Here is a 23,915-nt window from a genome sequence, read left to right as displayed (position 1 = left end):
TTGTTGTATCTAACTCAAACATCAATATTTCTTCACCTAGGATTTTTTAGCTGTTATATAGTGTTAAATTTTAGTGCTTTATCTAAAAATAAAAATCTAATCAACTAAACAATATCTCTAATGCATGATTTAGAAAGTTTACCCACACATAACTAATCATATAGTTGGCTGAATGCAAGTCAAATTATTTATCATTTTCCAACAGTGTACAAAATGTTTTTTAAAGACTTGTAACTAAGTAAGTTCATAAAAAATATTCAAACCACATAATAAAATAATACCTGTTTTACCATGCCTTTTACTACTGACGGTTAGAATAATAGTTTTCTATAACAAACAATGTGTAAGCAGCTGATACACAATATTTTTTTTTACATAAGACTGAAAAATTACAATCTGTTAAAATATTAAGAAGTAAAATATTATATATAATAATGGCTTGAAGTGATGAAATCAAAATACAAAACTGTGATCTAAGAAAGTATAGTGTCAAGAGATCAGCATGCCATAGAATCCATCTATGTTTCGTGCTGAATTCCACCATCACGTTGTTGCCCAGAGTAGCAGTAAATCATCTTCCAAACTTCATCTTCAGCCATCACCAACCAAAAGACAAATGTGTATTTACTATGTCTAAAAGTCAATCAAGGGAAAAATGGTAGAAACTATTGAAATTTAACTACTAAATATGCAAGGACAGCTAAAGAAAAAATATTTAAACATAGAGATTCAAGTTATTCTTGTGTGACTTTGTATGAATCCCCAGAATATTAATGTCTAGAAGAGTAACTGTACTTAACTCTTAAGTATAATGTAATAATATTCCTTGATTTGAAGTTTAAAACATTATACCTAACTCTTATAACATGAAATAGAAATCCACGTAACTCAAGTTTTTGAAAGATCATCCACCTTTTAAAAGCACTTGAATTATAGGGTTTCCATTTCATTTTTATCAAGACTTCTTGGATCTGTGTTTTTATAACATCATGATCAACTCTATAACATTATATACTTTTTCATGGATTTACCACCAGTAATTCAACATTTTAAAGTTGTATGTAAGCCAGGTCTTAAATCTAAATCAACATTTTATGAAAAATGTAGTCAGCAATGGTTAACAAAAAAAGGAAAACTTACATTAAAGATCCTATGTAAATAATATATTTATAAAGATCATATTACACTTAAAGATGATTAAGCTGTGGCTGAGAATTCACCATCTCTTTCTTACTCTAACTAAAATTTATACACAGTCCAAGAATGATGTCACAGTTCATATACTTAACTTTGAAACTAGACATCTGGAGCTTACCTAGTGCTTCTCACTTACAGCATGTTCAGTCAAGTACTATTTTACTGATTCAAATTATCTCTATTTATGCTAAAAATAATGTGGAGTAGCTGATAAATTAAGTGAAATTAAAATACAGCCATCCAAAGGTTATTCACAATAACCTGCACAACATTCTCTACTAATATGAACCTTCAAAGGCAATGAAAAACTTATAAAAATCATGGATGTAAATCAACTACTTTAAGAACCTATGTACGAACCTTCTGAGGTTATTTCAGTCCTAATAAGACTGTTATGGAACCTTTCAAGCCCCCACAAGCAACTCAAAGACACTGGGTAAGAAAATCTTCCCAGTGTGGGCTCTCCTTAGTTTTGCCATGTCTATACAAAATTGATTACCCTCTTTATAGACAATACCAAAACTTCTGTGGATCTTCCAGGCCTTAAAAACATCACACAACTGTTCATGAATATGTATAATGACTCTTCCTTGTTTTCTTAAGGTTTAACTGATGCAATAAATTTATGACAGCTTCTTGAACTTAAACCAGACTTTACAAGCTTCCTATGTACATCACAGAAAGTGAAGCCAAGGTTATGTTGATTCAATGAAGAACTATTAGTATCAGTGGCCTGATATAATCATTTAGTAGCATTTCTCTTTGTTTGATCTTTTTGACATATACTTATGACTTGCAACAGATCATAACTCAATAGCTCTTACATAGGAATACATTGAGAACCTGTCAATCTGTTTAACTCCAATATTAACCTGTGCATTAATTCACACACCATAAAAGACTTCTAATCACCCAGGCATAGTAATAATAACTTGGCATATAAATACTTTATGAAATAATGCCCTTACCAGTTAACTGGAGTGCCTTCAAGTACATTCAGTAAGTTCTGAAGATAACCCAGAAACATATTCCAGAGAGGGACTAAGTAAAAACAAGCTTTGATCTAAGGCAAAAGTTTAAGAGCAAGAGACAGAGCAAAAGTGGAGAGCCATCAACCTTTGCTGAATATAACTACAAAACAAGATGTATCATAAACTGGAATCAACATAGAATTTGGACAAAGCTCAGTCACTGTAAAGAAAGAAAAGCCAAATACAATATCTGTATCAATTTACACTAACCTGAATTCAATAGAGACAATGATTTCACATTAGCAATCTGTAGACATGCAACACCAACAAACTCTGTAGATAACAAGATGACATCACAGTCCTCCTGATAATGCTCACCAGTCACCATCATCTGGTCAACTTGTGTGACTTGAGCTTACTACAGTGTCACACTTACTTTTCAAAACACTACACAGTCACATACAGTCATTTCAAGAAAATCCATAGAATAAAATGTCACTTCCTTTACAGTCAACAGGCAGCTGTAGTCCATTAAGCTCTCAAACCTACTGTGCCTATTATGTTTACATCTCCTAGAAACAACAGTGCCAGCAAAGAAACAAATTTTAAAAACTGAGGCACAGCAAAACCTAGAAAAATTCCTGCACAAATTTTAGGAAGTAGCTAAGTGAAATAAGTGTAAACCCAATGTTGTTTATTACTTCATTATGGCCCTAGAAGTTCTAGCACAGTAAATAATCTGAGTCATGAAAACCAGGAAAGCTGTATCATAGTGGTTTAAGAGGCATGGAAAACATTTAACATCACAAAAATCTTGTAATATATTATGCCAGATTTAAATTTAAGTGCAAACAGCACATATATTTAAGAATGCTCACTCAGACTTTACTAGTTATGAAAATTATAGCAGGACTTTATGATAAAAAAGAAATCTTAATTGACATCAAAGTGTAAGTTTCCACAGACATTGCACAGTTTCAACCCTTTATCATTTCATATATGTATATATATATTTCATATGTACATATTTAAGCATGCTAGACATCATTTCTACCTGCATCAAATGTCTCATGAGTCATTTAAATTCCTTTTGTCTTGTCTGTTGTAGTCAAAACATTGCTATGGTAACAGAAAAAAAAAAAAAAAACCTTCATGGGTGATAAGACATTATCTCTAGGAACTTGCTATGAAGTAGATATTAATGCTAAGAACATCAAAAACACAAAAGAATGAAATAAAGAGTGATAAAACAGCATCAAAGCCATCAACATCTACTATCAACCCAGGAAAAGATCTCAAACTTACCTTACATAACAGGCACACTGTAGCAAACATACAGAATTAGCAGCCTAACAGAAAGGCCATGATTTTGTCCATGACCCTACTCACCACTGGGCCTGAGGATCTTCTACTGGAAACTATAACCAGACTTTAGAAACTCAGAGACAGTGAGTTTACAGAATAGCTGAGCACACAAGCACAATGTGTATGGAAGTATTTGGCTGGAACTCAAGAGTTCTACTAGGACTTAAAGATTTTATGATGGAGCAGACAGAATTATTCTTATTTTAGCCACCTCCTTAAATTTCAGTGTGTCACCAGTGTGAAGCAATCATAAAAGTATGTAAAGTTAACTTACCAAGTTATTATCATGAACACAATGTCTTGTTTGAATTTAAATCGAGTTCTGCTTCAGTTTTACATGAGAAAAAAATCACTGATACCAGTAATACATTAAATGAGAATGGTATGTTGCTTCTATTCACTGCTTCAGAGTAACCATGAGACAGTGACTGTACATCCATCAATGATTAAATTACAACAAGCTTTGGACCAATCACACACACAATACTGGAAGGTTTGTAGTCTGTATTCCAAAACATTTGACAATTCTGCTATCTTGCCAGATAGTAACATGACTAAGGGAAGTCAACAAAATGGCAGAAGACCTGTTGTTCAAGCTTAAGGTACTTTAAAATAACTAAAATTAGACCACTGGCTCAGATTAAAACCAGTGGTATGGACAGCACCTCAACTGCACTTAACTGTTAGAACTTGTTTTTTTGTTGATCCCACAAGTAACATCTCATTAAATTTCTTTGTGAACATGGCTGCAGTTGTAACCCGTTTGGATGTATATAAAGTTAATATAAATAGAAAAGGTGGGAAACAAGTCAATGCAACATACAATAGCAAATCTAAAATTCTGTTTCTACTAGTCAGGTATCAAGCTTGGAAGAACAGTTACACAAGAATTTTATAACAGCTCCAAGAAACCAATGTTACATATTTCCTATGTTTTAGGTGATACCTACTTGAAACAAATGTTAGATTCATGTATCCTGCTCATCCATGAATCTACAGCACTGTCATTCAGTCTCCTAAAATCCGTTCGGTCACACATGAACAGAAATTGATCCATAATACATTATAATAGGATATGACCTAACAACCAGCATCTGAAAGATGCTACACCATTTATTTTATAAAGTTCCAACATTTAAATTGTGAAAATATTATTCAAGAGTATTTTAAACTTGTGAAGTTTCAAAAAATCAAATACCCTGAAGATTATGGAATTGAAGTTTGTCACAATCTAGAATCATGAGTATTTTATTTTAACTGTATATAAAAACCAAGAGTTCCAAAGATTATTGTTCAAATCAAGTCACATTGTTTATCACAAATTGTGTGTGTAAAAGTTCAAATTTCATTCAAACATATTACACCAACATGAAATGTACAACCTGACTCTTTTCTGTTGCTAAAGAGAAAGAACAAGTCAATATTATGAACAACCATTAAAAAAACATTTACAATACTGTATTATTTATGATGTAGTATGCTGGAAGATTTTAAAAATCTCAGTGATTAAAAAAACAATAACTAATATCAGGCATTATTCCACTTGCCTGAAAGGTATTAAGAGTAAAAAATTTCCTACATAAGGACAAAGACACATTCTCAATATAAACTTCAAGTTCAACAGAGGGAGAGAATCTGTGGAAAAATGTAATTCTTTAAACAATCATAGTTCACCCTTAGAATAAAGGAACAGATATGGTTTTTGAAATACAGTGGTTTGATGCATTAATAACAAATATTTCTCAAATATGTTACCCAGGCAAGATTTTGAGTTGTTAATAACAATCAATAAAGTAAAAGAAATGAGATGGTTTTAAGGAAAACTAATAGTACTCAAAATATACTTCCTGTCTTTATAACTAGTGTAAAATTTCTAAATCAACAATATTCTTACTCCCATAACAACCCTTGCAACATAGATGTTTTATATTGTTTTTGCACTTGACAAACTACTAATAAAATTTTTAAAGTAAATTGTATTCATTTTATTTATTTACACTCATCTTAAATAATATATTGACTCTGAAAGATAGCTATATTTCTTAAAGCACACATAACAACTGCAAATAGTCTAACCTCATCCAAGTTTTCATCTCGCACAACCTCTGTGGTGTCGCTACGGATACTCAACAGACTAACATCAGATGGTGTTCTGTGATGGGCAAGAGTGACTCCTCTAACACGCTGCATCTCATTTTGAAGGTTTTCATGTCGCTGCTCTAAGCGAGCATAGTCATTTAAAAGTTTCTGATAAGCAGCCCGTTCAGCATCAAACTCACTGATGATCAGTCGTTTCTCATGTTCTAACTTTGTCTTCAGGAGGTCTGAAAGTGTCATTGACATTTTTACAGAGATGTTAACCAATTACAGAAAATACTGAGTAATGAAATTATAAACATAGCTAATAAGAGATACATTAAAGACACCAAAAACAGATCACAATACAAAATAAATTTTAAAGAAATTTTGTTTTTTGCAGAAAAAATTTTTAATTCTACAGACAACCTAAAATTATTGTGAAAATTAAAAACAAAAAAGTGCAGTGTCACCAGATTTTCAAACTGAAATAACTAGAACATTTTTTTCTACATGAGCAACACTGCAAGCTTTGGAACAGTTTACATTACAATAACACAGTTTTTATCATTTACTAAATATTCTGATTTTGGTTTTTGTTTTAAAACTATGGACAAACAAAATTTGTTAAAAGCTTACACAGTGAGAAAAAATAATACATAATATAAACAACATACATAAACTGCCTTAAACATACTCAAAATAAATATTTTGCTTGTTTTTTATTTTTGGCTTAGCTGGTCTTCATCTCACAATTCCTTTGGCCACTCAAGTAAATATAGCAGATGGAAGAAACACTGTATTGTAATATTTGTTAGACAGTTCCGCAAATAAAATTTAAAGTTGTGTATGATGACAAATTAATGATACATATCAAACTCACATTGAAGGACAATTTAATACTTTTTGTTCTTATTGGAACAAAAAAATCAAATTCAGAACTAGTACATTTAGTAACCACAACCAATTGGGAGATTTTAGAGAAATATATGTAACAAAAACTTTAAACTGCTTTACAAATGTGTTTATTGAGTAACCTTAATCACAACACTTCAAATTGGAAGTGTAACAGTATGAATTATTTCATAAATATTTAATTAAAACCTTTTAAAATAAAACAAGAATTTTATACTTTAATTTTAAAACTTTCAATTTTATGACTATATCAGTCTTAAAAATTTATATATATAGTCTTCTGGTAGTTCCTAAAAGAAACTCCTACTAGAATTTATAATTATCTATAAAGTTTGGATACCATAAAAACCCACAAAAACCATGTTTAACCCTTTAAGTATGCAAACATGTTTGTATGGATATCGGCTAGGCTGCAAAAAAAATGTGAGATTTTTAAAATTAGTTTTTACATATAGTTACAAGACATTTTTTATTCGATATAACTGTATTGTATAAGAGTTCACGTACTTATCACTATTTACTAGTTTTTTTGGGTGCGATATATTCAAAAGCAACCTCCAGGCATAGATCTACTTTGCACTTTTTTCCTTGCTTCTTTTGGAGGAACACGTGCTGGGAAATGTCCTTCATAAAATTATGGGGAGTAGTCTGTCTATATTGTGTTCATTTTGTCAGTGCTGTTTCTCAATTAGTATATCGTATTTTTTGAAGCAGTCGGATAATTACTTTCATATTAAAGTTGTTTAGAGCTAATGCATATTTTTACAGGAAAGATTATTGTAGAGCATAGTATTTAAGAAGCAGATACTGATATTTTTCCACTAGAAAGTTGAGTGATGCCTCAAGGATACAATACTCTTTATTGTGAAAGTGATTAGTCACACAGGCTGCATTATCATACTGACAAAAATGGCACTACTGTTATTTGTATACATTATGTCATATTTTCTCAGATCAGATTTTAACATGATTGAATGGACTTGGATTTAAATATAGCTTTGATGATATACAAGTTCTTTAATAAAAAAAAATACACACTAGATACTTTTATTATTGAATTTTGGTTGTTGTTGGTCAGAGGTATAAGTTGTTTCAATTTTGTTCAGTGTCTTTCTTTGCTTTGAAGTCAATTGAGGCCTGATAATTCAAATTTTGCATTTAAAATTTTCTGGCAAACCTCCTGGTGCTCTGCAGTTTCTACCCAATTACTCTAAAAGAAAAACAGTATGCTTGAGAAAACAATTAGGGGGACATTCTAAGCTGTCGATTGGTTATTCACATCATATACTGAAGTAAGAGTACATAAGGAACCATTTCCAAAAATGGAACGATGTGAATAAGGCCCACCGTGTTTGATTCAGTACATAAGCCACATCTCAGCAAAATAATGATTTGAGGTTCTTATTTTATGTTATAGCTTGTCAATATTGGTAATCTGAGTTCATAATTTAAATGAAATAATAGATTCAATTATGACATCAAAAACATCTAACCTGAACCATTGCTGCGTTCAACATACGACATGACCCACAAAAACTGATGTTTAGGTTTGTTCTTTTAAATTAAGAAATTAACTCATATATAATAGTTTGAATTATAATCAACAGTTTGATACTAAATATACTGATATAAATAAATAAAATAGTAGTTCTATAAATTTTTTAATGCAAGTCAACAAACACAACGACATGGCCTCTGATCTAGGACCCATTACAAAAGGGTTAACTATCTCTTTCTGAATAACTTCTGCATTAGTGGTATTCTTCTAGTGCAATATTTCATTCAAATTATACAATTATATAATTTTTCTTTCAATAATTTCACTAATTACTTGTCTCTTGACTCAGTGAAATTATTCACTGACTAACAGTATACTAGCATTGCATACATAAAACTATAATAATAACAATCTTACCATCTACACCGTATTCATTTGCCTTCATTACTTCATTTAACCTATCCACATCTTCTTTTAATTTCATATTTTCTTGGTTTAACTTTAACACTGTCTGAAAGTATAAGAAAATAATACAATTAAAATGTCACAAATGTAAATAAACAATTCTGTCTAAACAACTTTTCATAAAATAATGTACTTAGTGTTATATTTAAATGTAATTAATATATTAAAACAGTCTTAGTAGAAACGGTATTAAAGAATAATATAAAAGATTTAATTAAACCCTAACCTTCAGACAGCATATTAATTATTTCTGTAACTTTAATAAATTTTTGGAAATTGTGAAACAAAATATACAGTTAATTGGATTTTAGAGTATTTAACACAATTAACTTTAAGCATTCAATGTTTTTAAAATGCTTGGCTTAGAAATATAAAACAAATATGTATGAAGGCCAAAAATTTGCTGGTGTGTTTCATACATTGGTAAACTTTAACTACAAGGATGGGTTACACATTTTTTCTTCAAAAATAAAAATTTCAGCTGGCTGAAATTATATTTTAGTTTTATTAATTATTTTATTAATTTAAAACAAATTCCAATAAAATTTAAATTACAGTGAAATTAAAATCTCATAGTTATTGTTATATATTACAAAGAAAATGAACTCGTCTCTTTTACTACTTTGGTAATGCTTAGAAAAAAATTCATTGTTAAATTTATGGTAGTTCCACCAAGGAGCCTTGCCTGTAAACACACTTTATTGTCAGTTTCATGCAATTTTGTGTAGCATTTCCACTATATAAAGAAACAAAAAATTCAAACAAGATCAGTTTCACCCATTCAGCTTTAAAAGGGTAAAAGTACTAGATCTTATCCAGGAAGTTTTCTTTTTAAAGCTTTTTTAAAAGATCCTAAGATATACTAACTTCCTCTTTTTCTTTCTGTAGCAGTTCCTTCTCTGACAAAAGGTCTTGTTTCTCTCCACGTGTATGTTCCAGTTCTGAATACAAAGCTTTGATTTCTTCCTCCAGCTCCGCAACTCGGTTGTTGGATGACTTTAGTTCCTTTTCCATACCACGTGCTTGTTCCACTTGAGATGTCAATCCCTTTATGTCCTCTCCTTTTACTTTCAGAGTTTTATTTTCTCGAGCCTAAAGTAAAAAACTAATAAGTGAAAAGGAAAGAAACTGCTATTAAACTTGCAAATGTTTTAGGCATCTACATAGTATACAGAATACCACACAATTTTAAACTAAATAAAATTTAATCATTACGGTTCCAGCGTTCATGGAGAATGTTACTCTTTGTAACATATTTTCAAATAATTGCATTCAATTATTTAAAAACAACACCCTGTTTCATCCATAAGGGCACTGCATTTTTGGTTTCCATTTCATTTGATTTTTCCTGGCAATTTATTAGTGTTTATTACAACAACAAGAAATGAAAACTGGTGCAAAAAAACCATTAATAATTCTCCTAGATAAATATCAAGAGTTTCATTTGATGGACAGAAGAACAGAGGGAAAAGTAGTCAGCAGATAAAAGTTTTCATGAATGCAATTCAACATGGTTTGCTGCAGAACTAAAAAAGAATTTTGAACAAACAATTTATTGTTGTTGAATTAGAACTATCAGCCTGTAAATATTTACATTAAAGCCTAATAACTGAGCCCAGTATCTTGAAGTGTGTATGCGGTGGATATAAATGTATGTGTCACTACTCACATAACTGCTACAAGATCCACCACTACTTCAGAGCTTGGGTGCATGCCTGTTTATTTTATGTTTCTTCTAGACAAATACATACACTTACTTCAATGGGCAGCTTTGGATAAATGCACAGATTAATGCATTATCTTTGCACACATATCTCATACAATGTATTGTACTTTCCTACTAAAACAAATTATTCTTTGCATACTTGAATGATATAAAAGTGAGGGAAAACTGGAAAATTCAAATACCTTTGTAAAACCCAGGAATTTTTGGTAAAAATCAGCTTAAACTGAAAATGCAGGATTGTGTTCATCCATAATTTTTCTTCCATTCCCTTACAATTCCATTTATAGCTTATGATTGTAGTCTCTTGCTTTCATTTTAAAATTCTACATTTTCTCTCATCTTCCATTAACCACTCTTTGACCCACGCGATATATCACCCACACTTTAATTTTTTTATTCTAATATTCCTTCCTTTTTAATTATCATTCCATCTTTACCTCTTCTATTACATTTTTATGAGTAACCTACAATACAAACACCAGTAACTCCCACTCCAAGATGTTTGTCCTGAACATTATTCATCATCACTCCTCACTCTTTTGTCATACTCTCCTTCAGCTACCATCCCACATTTCAAGAGTTTCATCTCTTCTTCATCATCATCTCACTTATTTCTTTTACAATTACCCTTGAACAATGTTTTGGAGAGTTTTGTTCCTTCACCTTCAGTACATCCTAAATCTATTCAAACTTTTTTTTTCTATTGTATGTATTGCCATATCATTTCTTCCTATCCCTACATACCAAATATAAAAAGGTGTTTCTGCTTAAACCCAACATCCATTTTACTTGTAATTGTTTCTCCTTTCCCAAATCCGTAGTCCACAGTTAATAGTAATATTGACTAGACTTTCAAACAAGGGCATCTGACTTGTTTGTATCCCTTGTTTAGCTGCATTCCATGTTGCTCTTACTACTTGTTGTTATTTACTCTCATTATATTTATTCTGTTCATCAGTTGTATTCCTTTTGTAAACCAATATCCTACATTTTCATACTTTTTAACTATTTCTACCCAAAGGCTCATCCATTCTCATGTTTTGCTGTCTTCTCTCCTTTCTAAAAACCACCCTCAATGATTTACCTATATTATTCTTTTCCATGTTTCTTTAAAATATCCTAAACACTCTTCATTTATTCTGTGTGATCTGCTACTATTACAACACAATCCCCAAATTTCAAACAATGTTTTTCTTTATCATACAACTCTTAATTTTGGTTTCCATCCATTCACCTTTTAAATCATTTAAATATATTAAGAACAGCACAGAAGTTAAGAGACATCCCTTTCTAACCCCCAAACTATCCAAGACCTCATATATATATATATGTATAATGCTCTCCAAAATACTTCTATTTACTACATTTTTCACAAATAACTTCTTTCTACCCATAGTTTCAAGATCAGTTTTCAAAACTATAAAAAATACATAGAACTTTCCTATTCTTAAAACGTAATTTGTTTCCTATTAAAGCATTTAAAATACATTATTTCTGGTGAAAAATCATTCCAAAATTCTATTTACTTTACTATTTTATTTTTTTACTAACCATTCACTAAGCCTTTCTTATTACCATTTTAGTCACTAATTTAGTAATGGCAATTCTCTATAGCTCTGTCTCAGCTTCATTTCCTAACTTATAAGTTTATTAAATATCTGCATCTCTCCATTTATTTAAACTTTTTTTTTGTCTTCCAGATGATTTTCATACTTGCCAATTTTTATTCATTTTTTTGTCAAATTCCTATAAATTCATTTAATTCACCATCTTGTCCTTCATTCTCTTTTCTTCAATAACTTTTAATTGTTTTTGCATTACTGTCCATTGACTTTCAAGCTCTCATCTGTCATTCCCCTTTTCCAATTGTCTCCTTCCTTCTCTCCTCTCCATTTAATTTCTTTCAATACAATTCTTTCCTTTAAAAATTTTCCAAGTTTTCCTTAATTTTTCCATATTCATTACTTGTCCCTTTTCTCCTGAACTCCTTAGCTGTTTTAAGTAATTTTATTTCTTTTTACATCTTCCTTTTATTTTTTGATATAATTGCTACACTGATATTTATATTGTGACATATTCTTGTCTGTTTTATTCCCATCATTTAAGATTTTTAAATTACTTTCTTACTTCCTTTGTGCTCTAAATTTCCAACAAAACCACCCATTTCCACTTCTCATTTGATCATTTATTTCTACCTTCTCTATTCCTATTTTCCAAACCATGTAATCTCAAAATTATCTTCTTGACCTTATTCTTTAACTAGTGTAACTTATTTCCAAATCATTTTCATTTCTGTCCACTGAGCTCAATAACTTGAGAAAGGTCTTTAAGTTTGGTTTGTTTTTAAATTTTACACAAATTTGCAAGAGGGCTATCTCTGTTAGCTGACCCTAATTTAGCAGTGACAGAATAAAAGGAAGACAGCTTGACTCAACACCACCCACTGCCAACTCTTGAGCTACTCTTTTACTCATGAGTAGTGAGATCAACCATCATAGATGAAAAGGCAAGGATGTTTGGTGACAAGGATTGAAATGAGTGATCCTCGTTTAATGAGGCAGAACAAGGTCTAACTATTTTAGAAATGACATTTTATTTATGAGATAAAAGTAGAACTTAAGTTACTTTTACTGAAATATAATGTTGCTTGAAACTTTACACAGCAACAGTTATAGCTATAAAGTTGTACAACATAAATCTAGTTATGTACCTACAACACATTAGGAAAATATTTATATCACCTTCTGGCATAATAATTAATTCGTTTTGATTTCACTAAGTTCTTTATTTAACAGTCTGCATTTACTTTCATGCTAGAATAAATATTCAGATCAGATACTTTAATTCAGTGAGGATCATTTTTGCAGCTATTCCCGTGCTTAGGTTAGCAAACACCACAAAAATAATTATCAACTTGGTCCTCTAATTTAAAGTCAAAGAAAAGAAATTTTTTTGAAAAAGTTAATTTTTCAAACAATTTAAAATCAAATACAACTACCCTTCACATCACCAGTTTCTAACTTAAAAGTTCGTAAATTAAAAAAACCCATAAAAAATAACAATTGTTAAGACAACTATACCAGTTCCTCAATTTTCTGCTGTAGAGATATGATCTTGTTTTCTAGTCCCTTGTTCAGTTTCTTCATGTGTTCCACAGATTTAGCTTCAATCTGGATGTTGTAAGCAACACAAATTTATTAGCTTTTATAAGACAATTGAATTGGAACAAAATATACAGGAGCTATTTAATTACAAATGATTACTCGTGTTTTCACATATTTTATAGGAAATAAAAACATTTTACAAATGCTGCAATTCAAACTTATTAATTTCTCAAAAACAATTTGGTTTAAAGTATGAAATTACTAAAACTACAATTTATAACATTATGAAACCTAACATCTATAATCTATTTATGTACAAATACAATTACTTTCACATTTCAAACTTCTTTATAGTTTCAGTTTCTGCAAGATATATGCTTGACTCAAGACATGATGTGTTTAATTTATACATTATAAACACCTCTGAAACTAAAATTCATTAAAGTAATAAATAACTAATCCTTATTGAAATATTTAATGTATGTGTCTATCTGGGGTTTGGGGTCATCTATACTATATTCAACATAAAAGAAAAGTGTATATGCCTTATTTATGACATTTGGTATATTTTGGTTAAGAGCAAGCATGGAGATAAAAATAACGACTGCACACAAATGTAAATATTACATTAATAGAGGAAAAAATCAAAGCACTAATTTAGACATCTAAGAAGTTTGATATAATTAAATAGTTATTCTAGTTATGAATGTTCAAACACTTAATCAGATTTAATAATAAAATCATTCTGTTAAATGCTGTGCATACATTCAAGAATGCATCCTAAGTAACAACTCAACCAGCATAAACTCAGTTTCTTTATATTTTTAAAAGTACAAAAAATGCAGAACAAAACATACTCCATTAAGAATGTATGAACACTATGGTTTACCTAAGCAACACATACACACATTATTATTAAAGTGGCATTAAATGAAGAAACAAGGACTTTGCAAATTGTGATTTTGGAAAGAATAAAATTTAAAAAACCCTCAGAACATTTGTAAATGCTCAGGTATAAAAATTTAATTTTTTTAAAGGACTAAGTGAAACTGTTTGAAAACATGTGGAAACAATGAATTTGAAATTTTAGTTTTCAAATGTGGAAGTTATAATACATCTTACATTTCAAATTCTGTAGGACATGCATGAGCCTTGATTTTACTGAATAATATAATAAAATTAGACAAACAAAAATAATCAGACTGAAGCATGTAGTAGACATTCAAAAAAATATAATAACCTTTAATTTTTTCAGCTCCCTCCTAGCAAACCACCGCCGAATACACGACTGGACAGTAATGATATGTTTTCTGGTAGTTTCGTACCGTTTCCTTGCCAGCCAGCCACGCACATGTTTCTATAACAAAATAATACATAATACATACTATAGTAACGATTACTCCAGACTTATGTTTTATGTCTAATTTGTGAGACATTGGAGTAATTTATACTCATCAGATTAAACAAAAACAATTCTTGGAAGGATGGTAGAATTTTTACACAATAAACATTTGGAGATGCTTAAAATGAATAAAGGAAATCATTGCCCATAATTTCCAAGTAACAGAAAACAAGAAATTAACATTGATTACAATCCCAATATTGGATGATTTTCTATTTTCTTAAGAATGTAATTTCCATTATCAGAAAATTTCAAAATTTTTAAAAGTGTTAAATTTTTCTAGTATACTTTCAATACATGAAGAGTTAAGAATTAAGCAAGGAATTAGTAATAACTGATGAATTACTTTTATGCTGCATCTATCTTAACACATTAAGTGGGCAGGAAATGTTAATACACACTTATTCATCTATTAACCTATACATGGCAATAATCTCTATTATTGTCCTGAAATATAGACTTTATGATTACTTAACAAGCTTCAACTAAATTGGCCACTCCCATTTAATGAAAGCATTGTGCAAGATGTTGATAAAAGTACCATTAGTGATAAGTTAAGATTCAACTTATGAAATTCTAAAAGTTCAAAAGACTTCATTTTATCATAATTCTGATAGAATTACTTGTCTCACAAGGTGTTATGAGTAAGGTGTCAAAGTCTGGCCACAAATATCCATTAGTAAAGCCAAGTAGACTACTAGAAAGACACTTCCCCATTCCTATACCTGATACAAAAATTAACCCGACAAAAATGTAAGCTCTGCATTACAGGGAGAGAAGAGAAAGAACTGTGGTAATGATGTTTAATTTCTGCCTCGGTCACCACCTAGCACCTTGCTTCAGCACATACAACAAACATAAAATATCAGGTGTACGCGAACAAAGTCACGATGCATCACCAATTCAAACATATAACTTCAACCAAAAGATAATCATTATAACTAACAAAGAAAAAAAGTATTCAAATTGTTGATTTCTGTTCTAAGAAAAATAGCCATTTACAGATGTAAGTCATATAGCAAAAAACTTGCAAGACCTAAAGAACTGTTTATCACATCAGTATCGCTTCAGAACACTTCCAGTAACAGAACATTATTTCTCCCACGAGACATAACGTATGTTCAGATGGACATTAGGTTTTCCTTCTTGAAAAAAATACACCTTATTTTCTGACCAATAGAGTATAACATTACTTATTTGAATGAAATATAAGAATATTAGTTTCTTATTAAATAAGAAAAGTTTATCATTAATACCTTGAATTTAAATGGTTTTACTGAAACTTTTACTGTTGAAAACATTAACAATTTTACCTGTATGATAACAGCTGCTGCATTACGTCGCATCTCCTCGAACTTTTGTCGAGCCCACATTCCTCGTGCATGTGTTTGAATTCTAAGTGCAGTGTAACGAAGCCTTTGGTACCTCCTTTGCCCAATAAAACCTCGGACGTATTTCTGTATCACAGTAGCAGCCCATGTACGTCGCAAGAAGTCTGCCAGCCTGGAAGACACGACGTACAGTTTTGAGTATATTATTATATTATACAAATTTTGTTTAATATTGCATGCCTCTTATTAAATTCATATATTAACTTAGACACATTAACAATATGGTTAATTTTTAGTTCTGATCTATACAAGTAGGTTGATTTTATCAGAAGTTAATAATAGTTACAAGAAAATAATATTTTCATTCTATCTTAGTTTTAAATATAAGAATATCATCTACATATTACTTCCATAGTTTAATCATGATTTGATGTTTAATTATATATAAATGTAATAATGATGAAATATATTACTGTTATTCTACAATTTTTTTAATAAATTCTCTTATCAATTACAAAGGAGGAACATTTTTAAAGTATTGTATTAGCTTCATAACTAACCTTCTGGCAAGAAGACCTCGTGCATATCTCTGAATTCCTATGGCTGCTTTTCTTATCTGAAGATAATGGTATCGTTGCAACCAGCCACGTATGTGTTTCTGGACAATTATAGCACATGATTTTAACTTATCTGCTCGCAATTTCTCCAGATATGCTACTTGACCAGCTCTAAAGAAAATCTTTGTTTTTCCAAACTGAAACTTGTCTTCTTCCTATTAAAGCACAAATTTTCTTCTTTTGTATAAATTGAAACAAAACAGAAAATTTAAAATCTACAGTCACTTTCATTAGGAATTATTTTTTAAAATTAGAACTCTAATATGCTATTGTGTAATCCTTTGCAGTCTGGTTACCTAATTTGGATTTTAAATTAATATTTCACTCTCTCTCAAGGAATCCTTTGTAAAGTTCATTTTAACAACAGCCAAAGAAGAAAGCTGAAGAATAGAATAAATTATTCAATTAATCACTAGTTATGACTTGATATTCTTACAAAACACCATTATCCAACTAGGCTAAAGAATGAATATTTGAACATATTATTTCAAACATGCATTTTGATAAGAGATAAACTACCGTAACCTCAAAAACAGTCATGGCCAGTATTATAAACCCTTGTTTCACTTTCAAACAAATAAGGCATTTAATAGAAAAATGCAAATACATTTTGTGTATAGGTTTCAAGTTTGTTTTTGTTTATGTTGATCATACCAGCTCCAAGAATGTCCTGAAACATATCATAAAATGGAGCAAATTTAAATGACAGAAGGTAAGGAACAGAGGATTACTTGTGAACTGGTGACCTCATCATTCACAGATTTCCTGCCAAAAGTTCCAGTTAAATCTTTGAGTCACTGTACCTACCAATATTCAATAAAGTAAAGTGAAACTTTTAATAAGGTTAAGTAATTAACATAACTTCAGATTATTCTTTTGGAACAAGTTGTTAACAGTTGCACAGACTGGAAGATGTTTAATTTTTTTTAACAGCTTCATTCTCATTGTTAACAATGCAGTATCAAAAAGTAGATGACAGAATTTGTGAGGTGATAGCATTAAAGGTAAATTGAACTATCTGTATGTAAACTAATGTAAAATATGAAAAGTGTAATATAGCACAGTATAATTATGAAGTAAGAATATCATAGCAACAGTGATGATATTATAAAAGATGATAGCAGTTGCTATTTGTTTTTTTAACTTGATTACATAGTTCTCTACACATGTACTTTTTGTTTTCCTAAAATTCTAAATATGAAACATAAGAGCAAGTAATTTTGGATATATTACAAACAATGATAAAAGTTAAGAGAAATTTTCATCATGCAAAACAGAAATGACCACATGAAATTTAAACATCAACTTACTGTTTTCCCAAACATATCATGTTGCTGGACACAAAAAATGAAACAATTAATTAGAAGCAATTCAACGATTTTACAACATTATACAATGAAGGTTTTTACATCATTACCCCGATTAAAATATACAGTAACACACAAAAAATAAGGAAACATGATCCCAAATGTAGATTCTTGTTTTCTCTCTTTCACATACACAATACTTAAGAAAACATGATGAATGTTCCAGGCTTATACTCTATACATAGATACTTAACATTATATTAAGTTAAAAATTCCCATAATGCAAGTAATTCTGAGTTACATTTCTATGACATGTTATCATTACTGCAAACAAACACACAATATTATCCACAGAATTGCACAGAATGTTGAAATATCATTTACAGACAGTAAAATTCACTATTACTAATTTAAAACACCATTCAAGATTTTATTCTTCAGATGTTATCATCATCTCTATAACAAATTTTTTTCTGTTAAGAATGGTTTTCGTAATTAACAAAACAAGTATGAATGAACAAAGGAACAAGGGAGCAAAAACTATTATCAACTGAATAATAATAGGGAAACTATTACTGAATTTATAATCTCTAAATAATAAAAACACACTCAGAGTAACAATAAATACACAATAATTTATTCACTGCCTGCTTTTATTTGAATGTTTATAGACCAAGCTGTCATGAAGGCAATATTAGTTGACATTTTACAGCCTTTAAAATTTAATTTTGAGAACAAGAACAAACAATCTATTCCTGGATTTGAAAAGTTACTGAATTAGAACTTATCCGGAGTACTCTATACTGTCATTACTAAAACTGTAGATGGAAAAATCAATGTATAAAATTGTTTTTCTCATGATGTGAACTACAGTAAATGTGTATAATATCAAAGTGTCATTTACTTACTACAGATAACTGATATTCATATGAATATCTGAAACATAAACTTGCAACATTAATGTTCCAAGGATCATCAAGCTATTTCGTATACACAGTTTTATACTTAAAGAAACGTTCTTTTCTATCATCATCAAAACCGTTTCCATAAAGAGACCACGATGAAATTTAAGTGCACCAAAAATGCTCAGAAAATGTAATCTGAAACCACCTTTATTTCTACTAATTTCTCACTACAGGCTCAGTTGTTTAACCTAAACAATGACCCTAAAATGACTTTGAATTTTCATATTATAACTTTTAATGTATTTTGTGTACCTCAAGGAAATTTCACAAGCTTTTATTAAGCATAAAGTTTCTTCTGTAGACAAAACAAAACAGGATTTTTAACTAAATGTTTTTCAATACTAATTTATCCATGGATATATGGAGTCATTCTTGACTACTCTGATTGCAAAGTGACTTTTTTCTCATCTGAAAATTGTTCAATTTCATTTATTTAACCTCTAAAATTTCCTAAATAAATTTAAATAATTTTTCTTCAGTAACAGTTATTTATCTGTTATTTTCTCTAACCTATTTCTATATGAGTTTGTTAATTTCACTGACCTTGTATCAACAAAAAAATTAAAGTAGCTCATTCTTTACAGAAAATGTAGCTTTATGTTTTCTGATATTATGTTCAGGTTTTGTTTTATCAAAATAAATCTAAGCTATTATTCTTTTCATTCTAGAATGACTTCCAAATGAAACATGAAACTACATTTGTTTATCCTAAACAGCTTAAAACTTGTAAAAGTATATATTTTTTTGTTCTTTTATTACCTGTTATACTTTTTCTAAGTAATATTTACACCATCCAAATTGTAAATCACTTGGCACACTTGTAGCTTATATTTCCCTATCAACTTACATAAAACACAGGATACTTTTGAGCATACCTCATGAAAAGGTTTATCACTTGTTACTTCACCTAATCTAACATTATTTAATGTAATTAATTGCTAATTTTTAAACCTTAGTCTCTTTTATAATAATAAATAAAGAATATACATGATCTTTTTTTTTTGCTGTTGATGAAACAAAACTGTACTTTTTATATTAATGTCACTATTACACTAAATAATTTTTATCTGAAGTAAATAATGTGCTGAAGAACACAATAATATCATACAAAATTTTTTATGACTTTCTATTTATGTGACAAGAGCCATTGAACATTCAGCTGATCTCACTTATACATTTCCTGTGGAAAGCAATTCTCTACAAAGGTTGTGACATGCACTTTTGACCTACCCATATCTAAAAGGTTAATAGGATTCACTACATCAGATAAGGAGTGTAAATGGCTTAATGACTGTTCATTAGAGCATTAAACAAACAGGTACACATACAATAAACACCCAAAAAATGTAAAACATCAGTTTTAATAAAGCTAGTTTACATTAATGTGTTTATAGATGTGTCAATTATTAACAAATACCAGTATTTATAAAATTTACCTTGCTTGTCATCAGTACTATTATTTTAAATATTACACAAGTTAGTAACAATTTTGCAGGAGCCTTTAAGGTTTGTGAATTACAAGAAATTATGTTGTCTGCAAATGTATACTGCCTCTACTGGTCTTGTTTGTTCACAGCCAAACATCCATTACAAAACACATTTGAGCATAAGGGTGATTACACTGATTACAATTTCACCATTGCTCAAGCCCCTACCACAAAACCAAGAAAAATTCAAAATATATGGCTACATAACCTACAGATAGAACACACATTTCTAAACAATTTAGTTCACTGGTTTTCCAGTACTTTGTTGTACACAACATTTATTTCCTAGACTCAAATGTAGATTAACAGGTTATTAAAATGTTTGTACATCACAAGCCATGGAACATGTTTGAATAAATAATCCCACATTATTTTCTTTTATTGTTATTACTACATAATCATGTTCCTTAACCAATACATACATATAACACTTTCACACATAGTAAAGATGAATGAGAAGTGAATTGTCTTTCTGATACTGAAATAAACAAATGTGAAACTAATGGAACTTTAAACAGCACCACAGGATTATTAATGAGTAAAATAAGTTTATACATTTAATTTTATAAATAAAACAACAACTGAAATAAAGTCAGATTTGTATGTCTGAAATTATAAACTTGTACTTAGTCAAATATTATGAACACATCTGCTAACTTTTGAATACAGAAGCTTGTTTTGTAAGTATCAATTTGAAGTATTTTACTTCTAGAAGTCATATATTTAGTATCTGAAAGAATTCTGCATCTTGTACCACAGACAAAATGATACATAGTTCGTCATGACACTTCCCTTGTGAAAACTTTATAAATATAGAATAAAATTATGATTAATGAATTAATTTTCTAAATATTTTGGGATTTCTTAACTCACTGATCATGGAGAAGTGTTAATATATTTTCCACAATAAAACTATAACAACCCAAATAAATTCAATTTCCTTCTGCATTAAAATAAAGTCATGAAATATATATAGACATACCTTGATTACATTTTCATGAAATATATATAGACATACCTTGATTACATTTTCATGAAATATATATAGACATACCTTGATTACATTTTCTAAAATTTTCTGACAGGTTGCTTTCATATCTGTTCTTTTAATATCTTTAGACTTTGCTAAGACCCGATACCTCCTTAAGAAGTCCTGATAAGTCCATCTTACATGTAAGATACAGAACAAAAGCAGTTACATCACAATAAAATAACTTATCACTTCCATTAATTCCTCAAGTTTTAGTAAATCACTGTTAATGCATTCTGAATTTTTGGTTGATAATACCATACACACTTCACTCATTACCTTTAGTGTTTCATGCTTGCAGGTTTTATATTTCAGTCAAACCAGGTTTCTTTCACCTTCAATTGCTATACAATTGTTACAGTTTAATAACAACATTATATTAACACTTGGTTTGCAAGTCAAGAAAAAGATCAAAGCCTGGGGATTTGGTGGAATACAAAGAGTTGTCCCATTTTACACTGTTCAAGTTAGAATAAACAATACATGCTCTGAAATAGGGCTTAATCCATTATTTAAAAAAAAAAAAACTCTTCTGATTAGAGTCCAGTCAAGAAGTTTTCTTTTTTTATGTGCAATGTTAATTCAAGTAAAACTGTTCATGGTGTTAATAATGATATATTTCAGTTTGGATATATAATATTAATTTTCTATTTATATTAGGGATAAAAAAAGGCACTCCACCTAAAGCTTTTGACAAGTCAGCACCTACGATAATAAATTATGTTTCCTATATTTCAAATTCTTTTAAATTGAGGCAAAACTCTTAATAAAATGAAAAAGAAAAGGAATTTTACATCTCAGGTTGGTCTTTTTATCACCCATTTACCACAGATGGAAAGAGGGGAAAGGAATAATTACATAATATTCTCCATACATTTTAAAGAATGGACAGCAAAACTAATGCACATACCATGAGAGTGTTAATACATATTTAAAACCTATAAACCTTTAATAATAAATGGACAGAAGCAACTGTTTATTGTTCTCAAACTTATAATATTAGGTTGGTATCAAGAAGCAGTGAAAAACAGATACTAAACCAATAAACCTCAGTATATCTGGAAAAGATTACGTACTCTCAATGCACCAATAAATCTTGATGTAAAAAAAAATAAGTGATGTATAGTTGGAATACTTAAGTTATAATTATTACTACACATATTCAGAAACACTGGTATATTGATATGTTTACGTTGAATTATTAAAAGTAATACAAACCTTGATGGATATCCAGCTGCACTAATACGAATAGTTTCTAAAACACCACAAGCTCTCAACTGTTGCACTGCACGATGAGGTTCAAAAGTGAATGCTAATTTTTCATCATTTGGTTTAATACAGCGAACATAATGTGGGGTAGTTGAGTTCAAAGTACTCATCAGTAATGCAAGTGAATCTCGAAACTGAATATATAATGAAACTGATTAATATTTTCCTTTTTAATATTGAGAATTAAAAAGTTCTAGTAGCTTTTCACTGATATCTTAAAGTGTTGACAGATTTAAATTATTTCACTTTCAAATAACAATCTTGAAAAATGAAAATCAGAAATATCTAGTGTTTTACATAACACTGTGATACATTAAAACATACAAACTACTACATTAACACAGTAGTCTTTCTGATTTTTTTTAAATGCTGAGTCAAGGTATACAATACATACTCTAATAAAAACTTGACCGTATCCATAAATCATTACACAAGTTTAAAATTACCTTTTCATTTCACTAAGTGTTGGAGGGCTAATTATTAAACTATGTACTATGTCAAAGAATTTTAGAAACACTTTTGAAAAATCAAACTGGAATAACCATTTAACACAGACATACAGTTTGTTGCATGTCTAAGAATAATGTTTATTTTGTTTCCAGTCACCATAGTTAAACATGAGTTATGCTGCGAATAACTTGGCAGCATAGCTTAGTAACCTTTGTGAAAGCTTCTTGGTAAGTTGATGCAATTCATCTTCATTCTTAACAGTGTAGAGGTGAATCATCCTTCTGAAACATCATATTAAACTGCAGTATTACTAACTGTGACAAAGTAAAATTCTTAAGTATGTCAAAGTAATTTTGTCAGGTAGCAATTGCCTCTACAGAACAATAATAGCATTATTGGCAATTTGTGATAAGAAAACCCACTTGTAGAGAAAATTATATATGTAAAAATAGCTTTCTCTACCCATACCAGCCATTTTCACATACATATAATTACTGGAAATTGCTGACCAAATGTTCACTTTTGGACTGTTTCATGTTTTAACTTTCTATGCTATGAAAGAATTTTACAGATAATTCTTGCAAATGCCACAAACTGTTTCTCTACGTTGGCTGTTTTTCCTGGTATGATTTTCAAGTGTTAACAAAATACTTAGACATCCTACGTTTTGAACCAAAGATGAAAATATTATTTTATTTTGAAAGAATAATAAAAGATAAAGATAAATTTAATTATCAGCT

The 23,915-nt window shown here is 29.8% G+C and overlaps 1 protein-coding gene across 3 annotated transcripts in view; it reads right to left on the bottom strand.

Annotated features, from left to right (window-relative positions):
* The window catches only part of didum (dilute class unconventional myosin), a 111,446-nt gene that overhangs the window by 32,918 nt on the left and 54,613 nt on the right, over positions 1 to 23,915 (bottom strand). For 2 of the 3 annotated variants that reach the window (XM_076500209.1, XM_076500207.1), the window contains 10 exons: positions 22,675 to 22,859; positions 21,481 to 21,592; positions 17,978 to 18,001; positions 16,611 to 16,822; positions 16,033 to 16,222; positions 14,558 to 14,674; positions 13,294 to 13,383; positions 9,355 to 9,579; positions 8,440 to 8,533; positions 5,610 to 5,857 (listed from right to left, as the gene is read on the bottom strand). In XM_076500209.1, coding sequence (XP_076356324.1) covers positions 5,610 to 5,857; positions 8,440 to 8,533; positions 9,355 to 9,579; positions 13,294 to 13,383; positions 14,558 to 14,674; positions 16,033 to 16,222; positions 16,611 to 16,822; positions 17,978 to 18,001; positions 21,481 to 21,592; positions 22,675 to 22,859 — 1,497 coding nt within the window. The remainder of the gene's footprint in view (positions 1 to 5,609; positions 5,858 to 8,439; positions 8,534 to 9,354; positions 9,580 to 13,293; positions 13,384 to 14,557; positions 14,675 to 16,032; positions 16,223 to 16,610; positions 16,823 to 17,977; positions 18,002 to 21,480; positions 21,593 to 22,674; positions 22,860 to 23,915) is intronic. The other variant, XM_076500208.1, reaches the window with a different exon arrangement.

This window comes from Tachypleus tridentatus, chromosome 4 (genome assembly GCF_004210375.1).
Source record: "Tachypleus tridentatus isolate NWPU-2018 chromosome 4, ASM421037v1, whole genome shotgun sequence".
Taxonomy (NCBI): domain Eukaryota; kingdom Metazoa; phylum Arthropoda; class Merostomata; order Xiphosura; family Limulidae; genus Tachypleus; species Tachypleus tridentatus.
The sequence above is the reverse complement of the archived record's forward strand: the minus strand, read 5'-3'. Positions and strand labels throughout refer to the sequence as shown.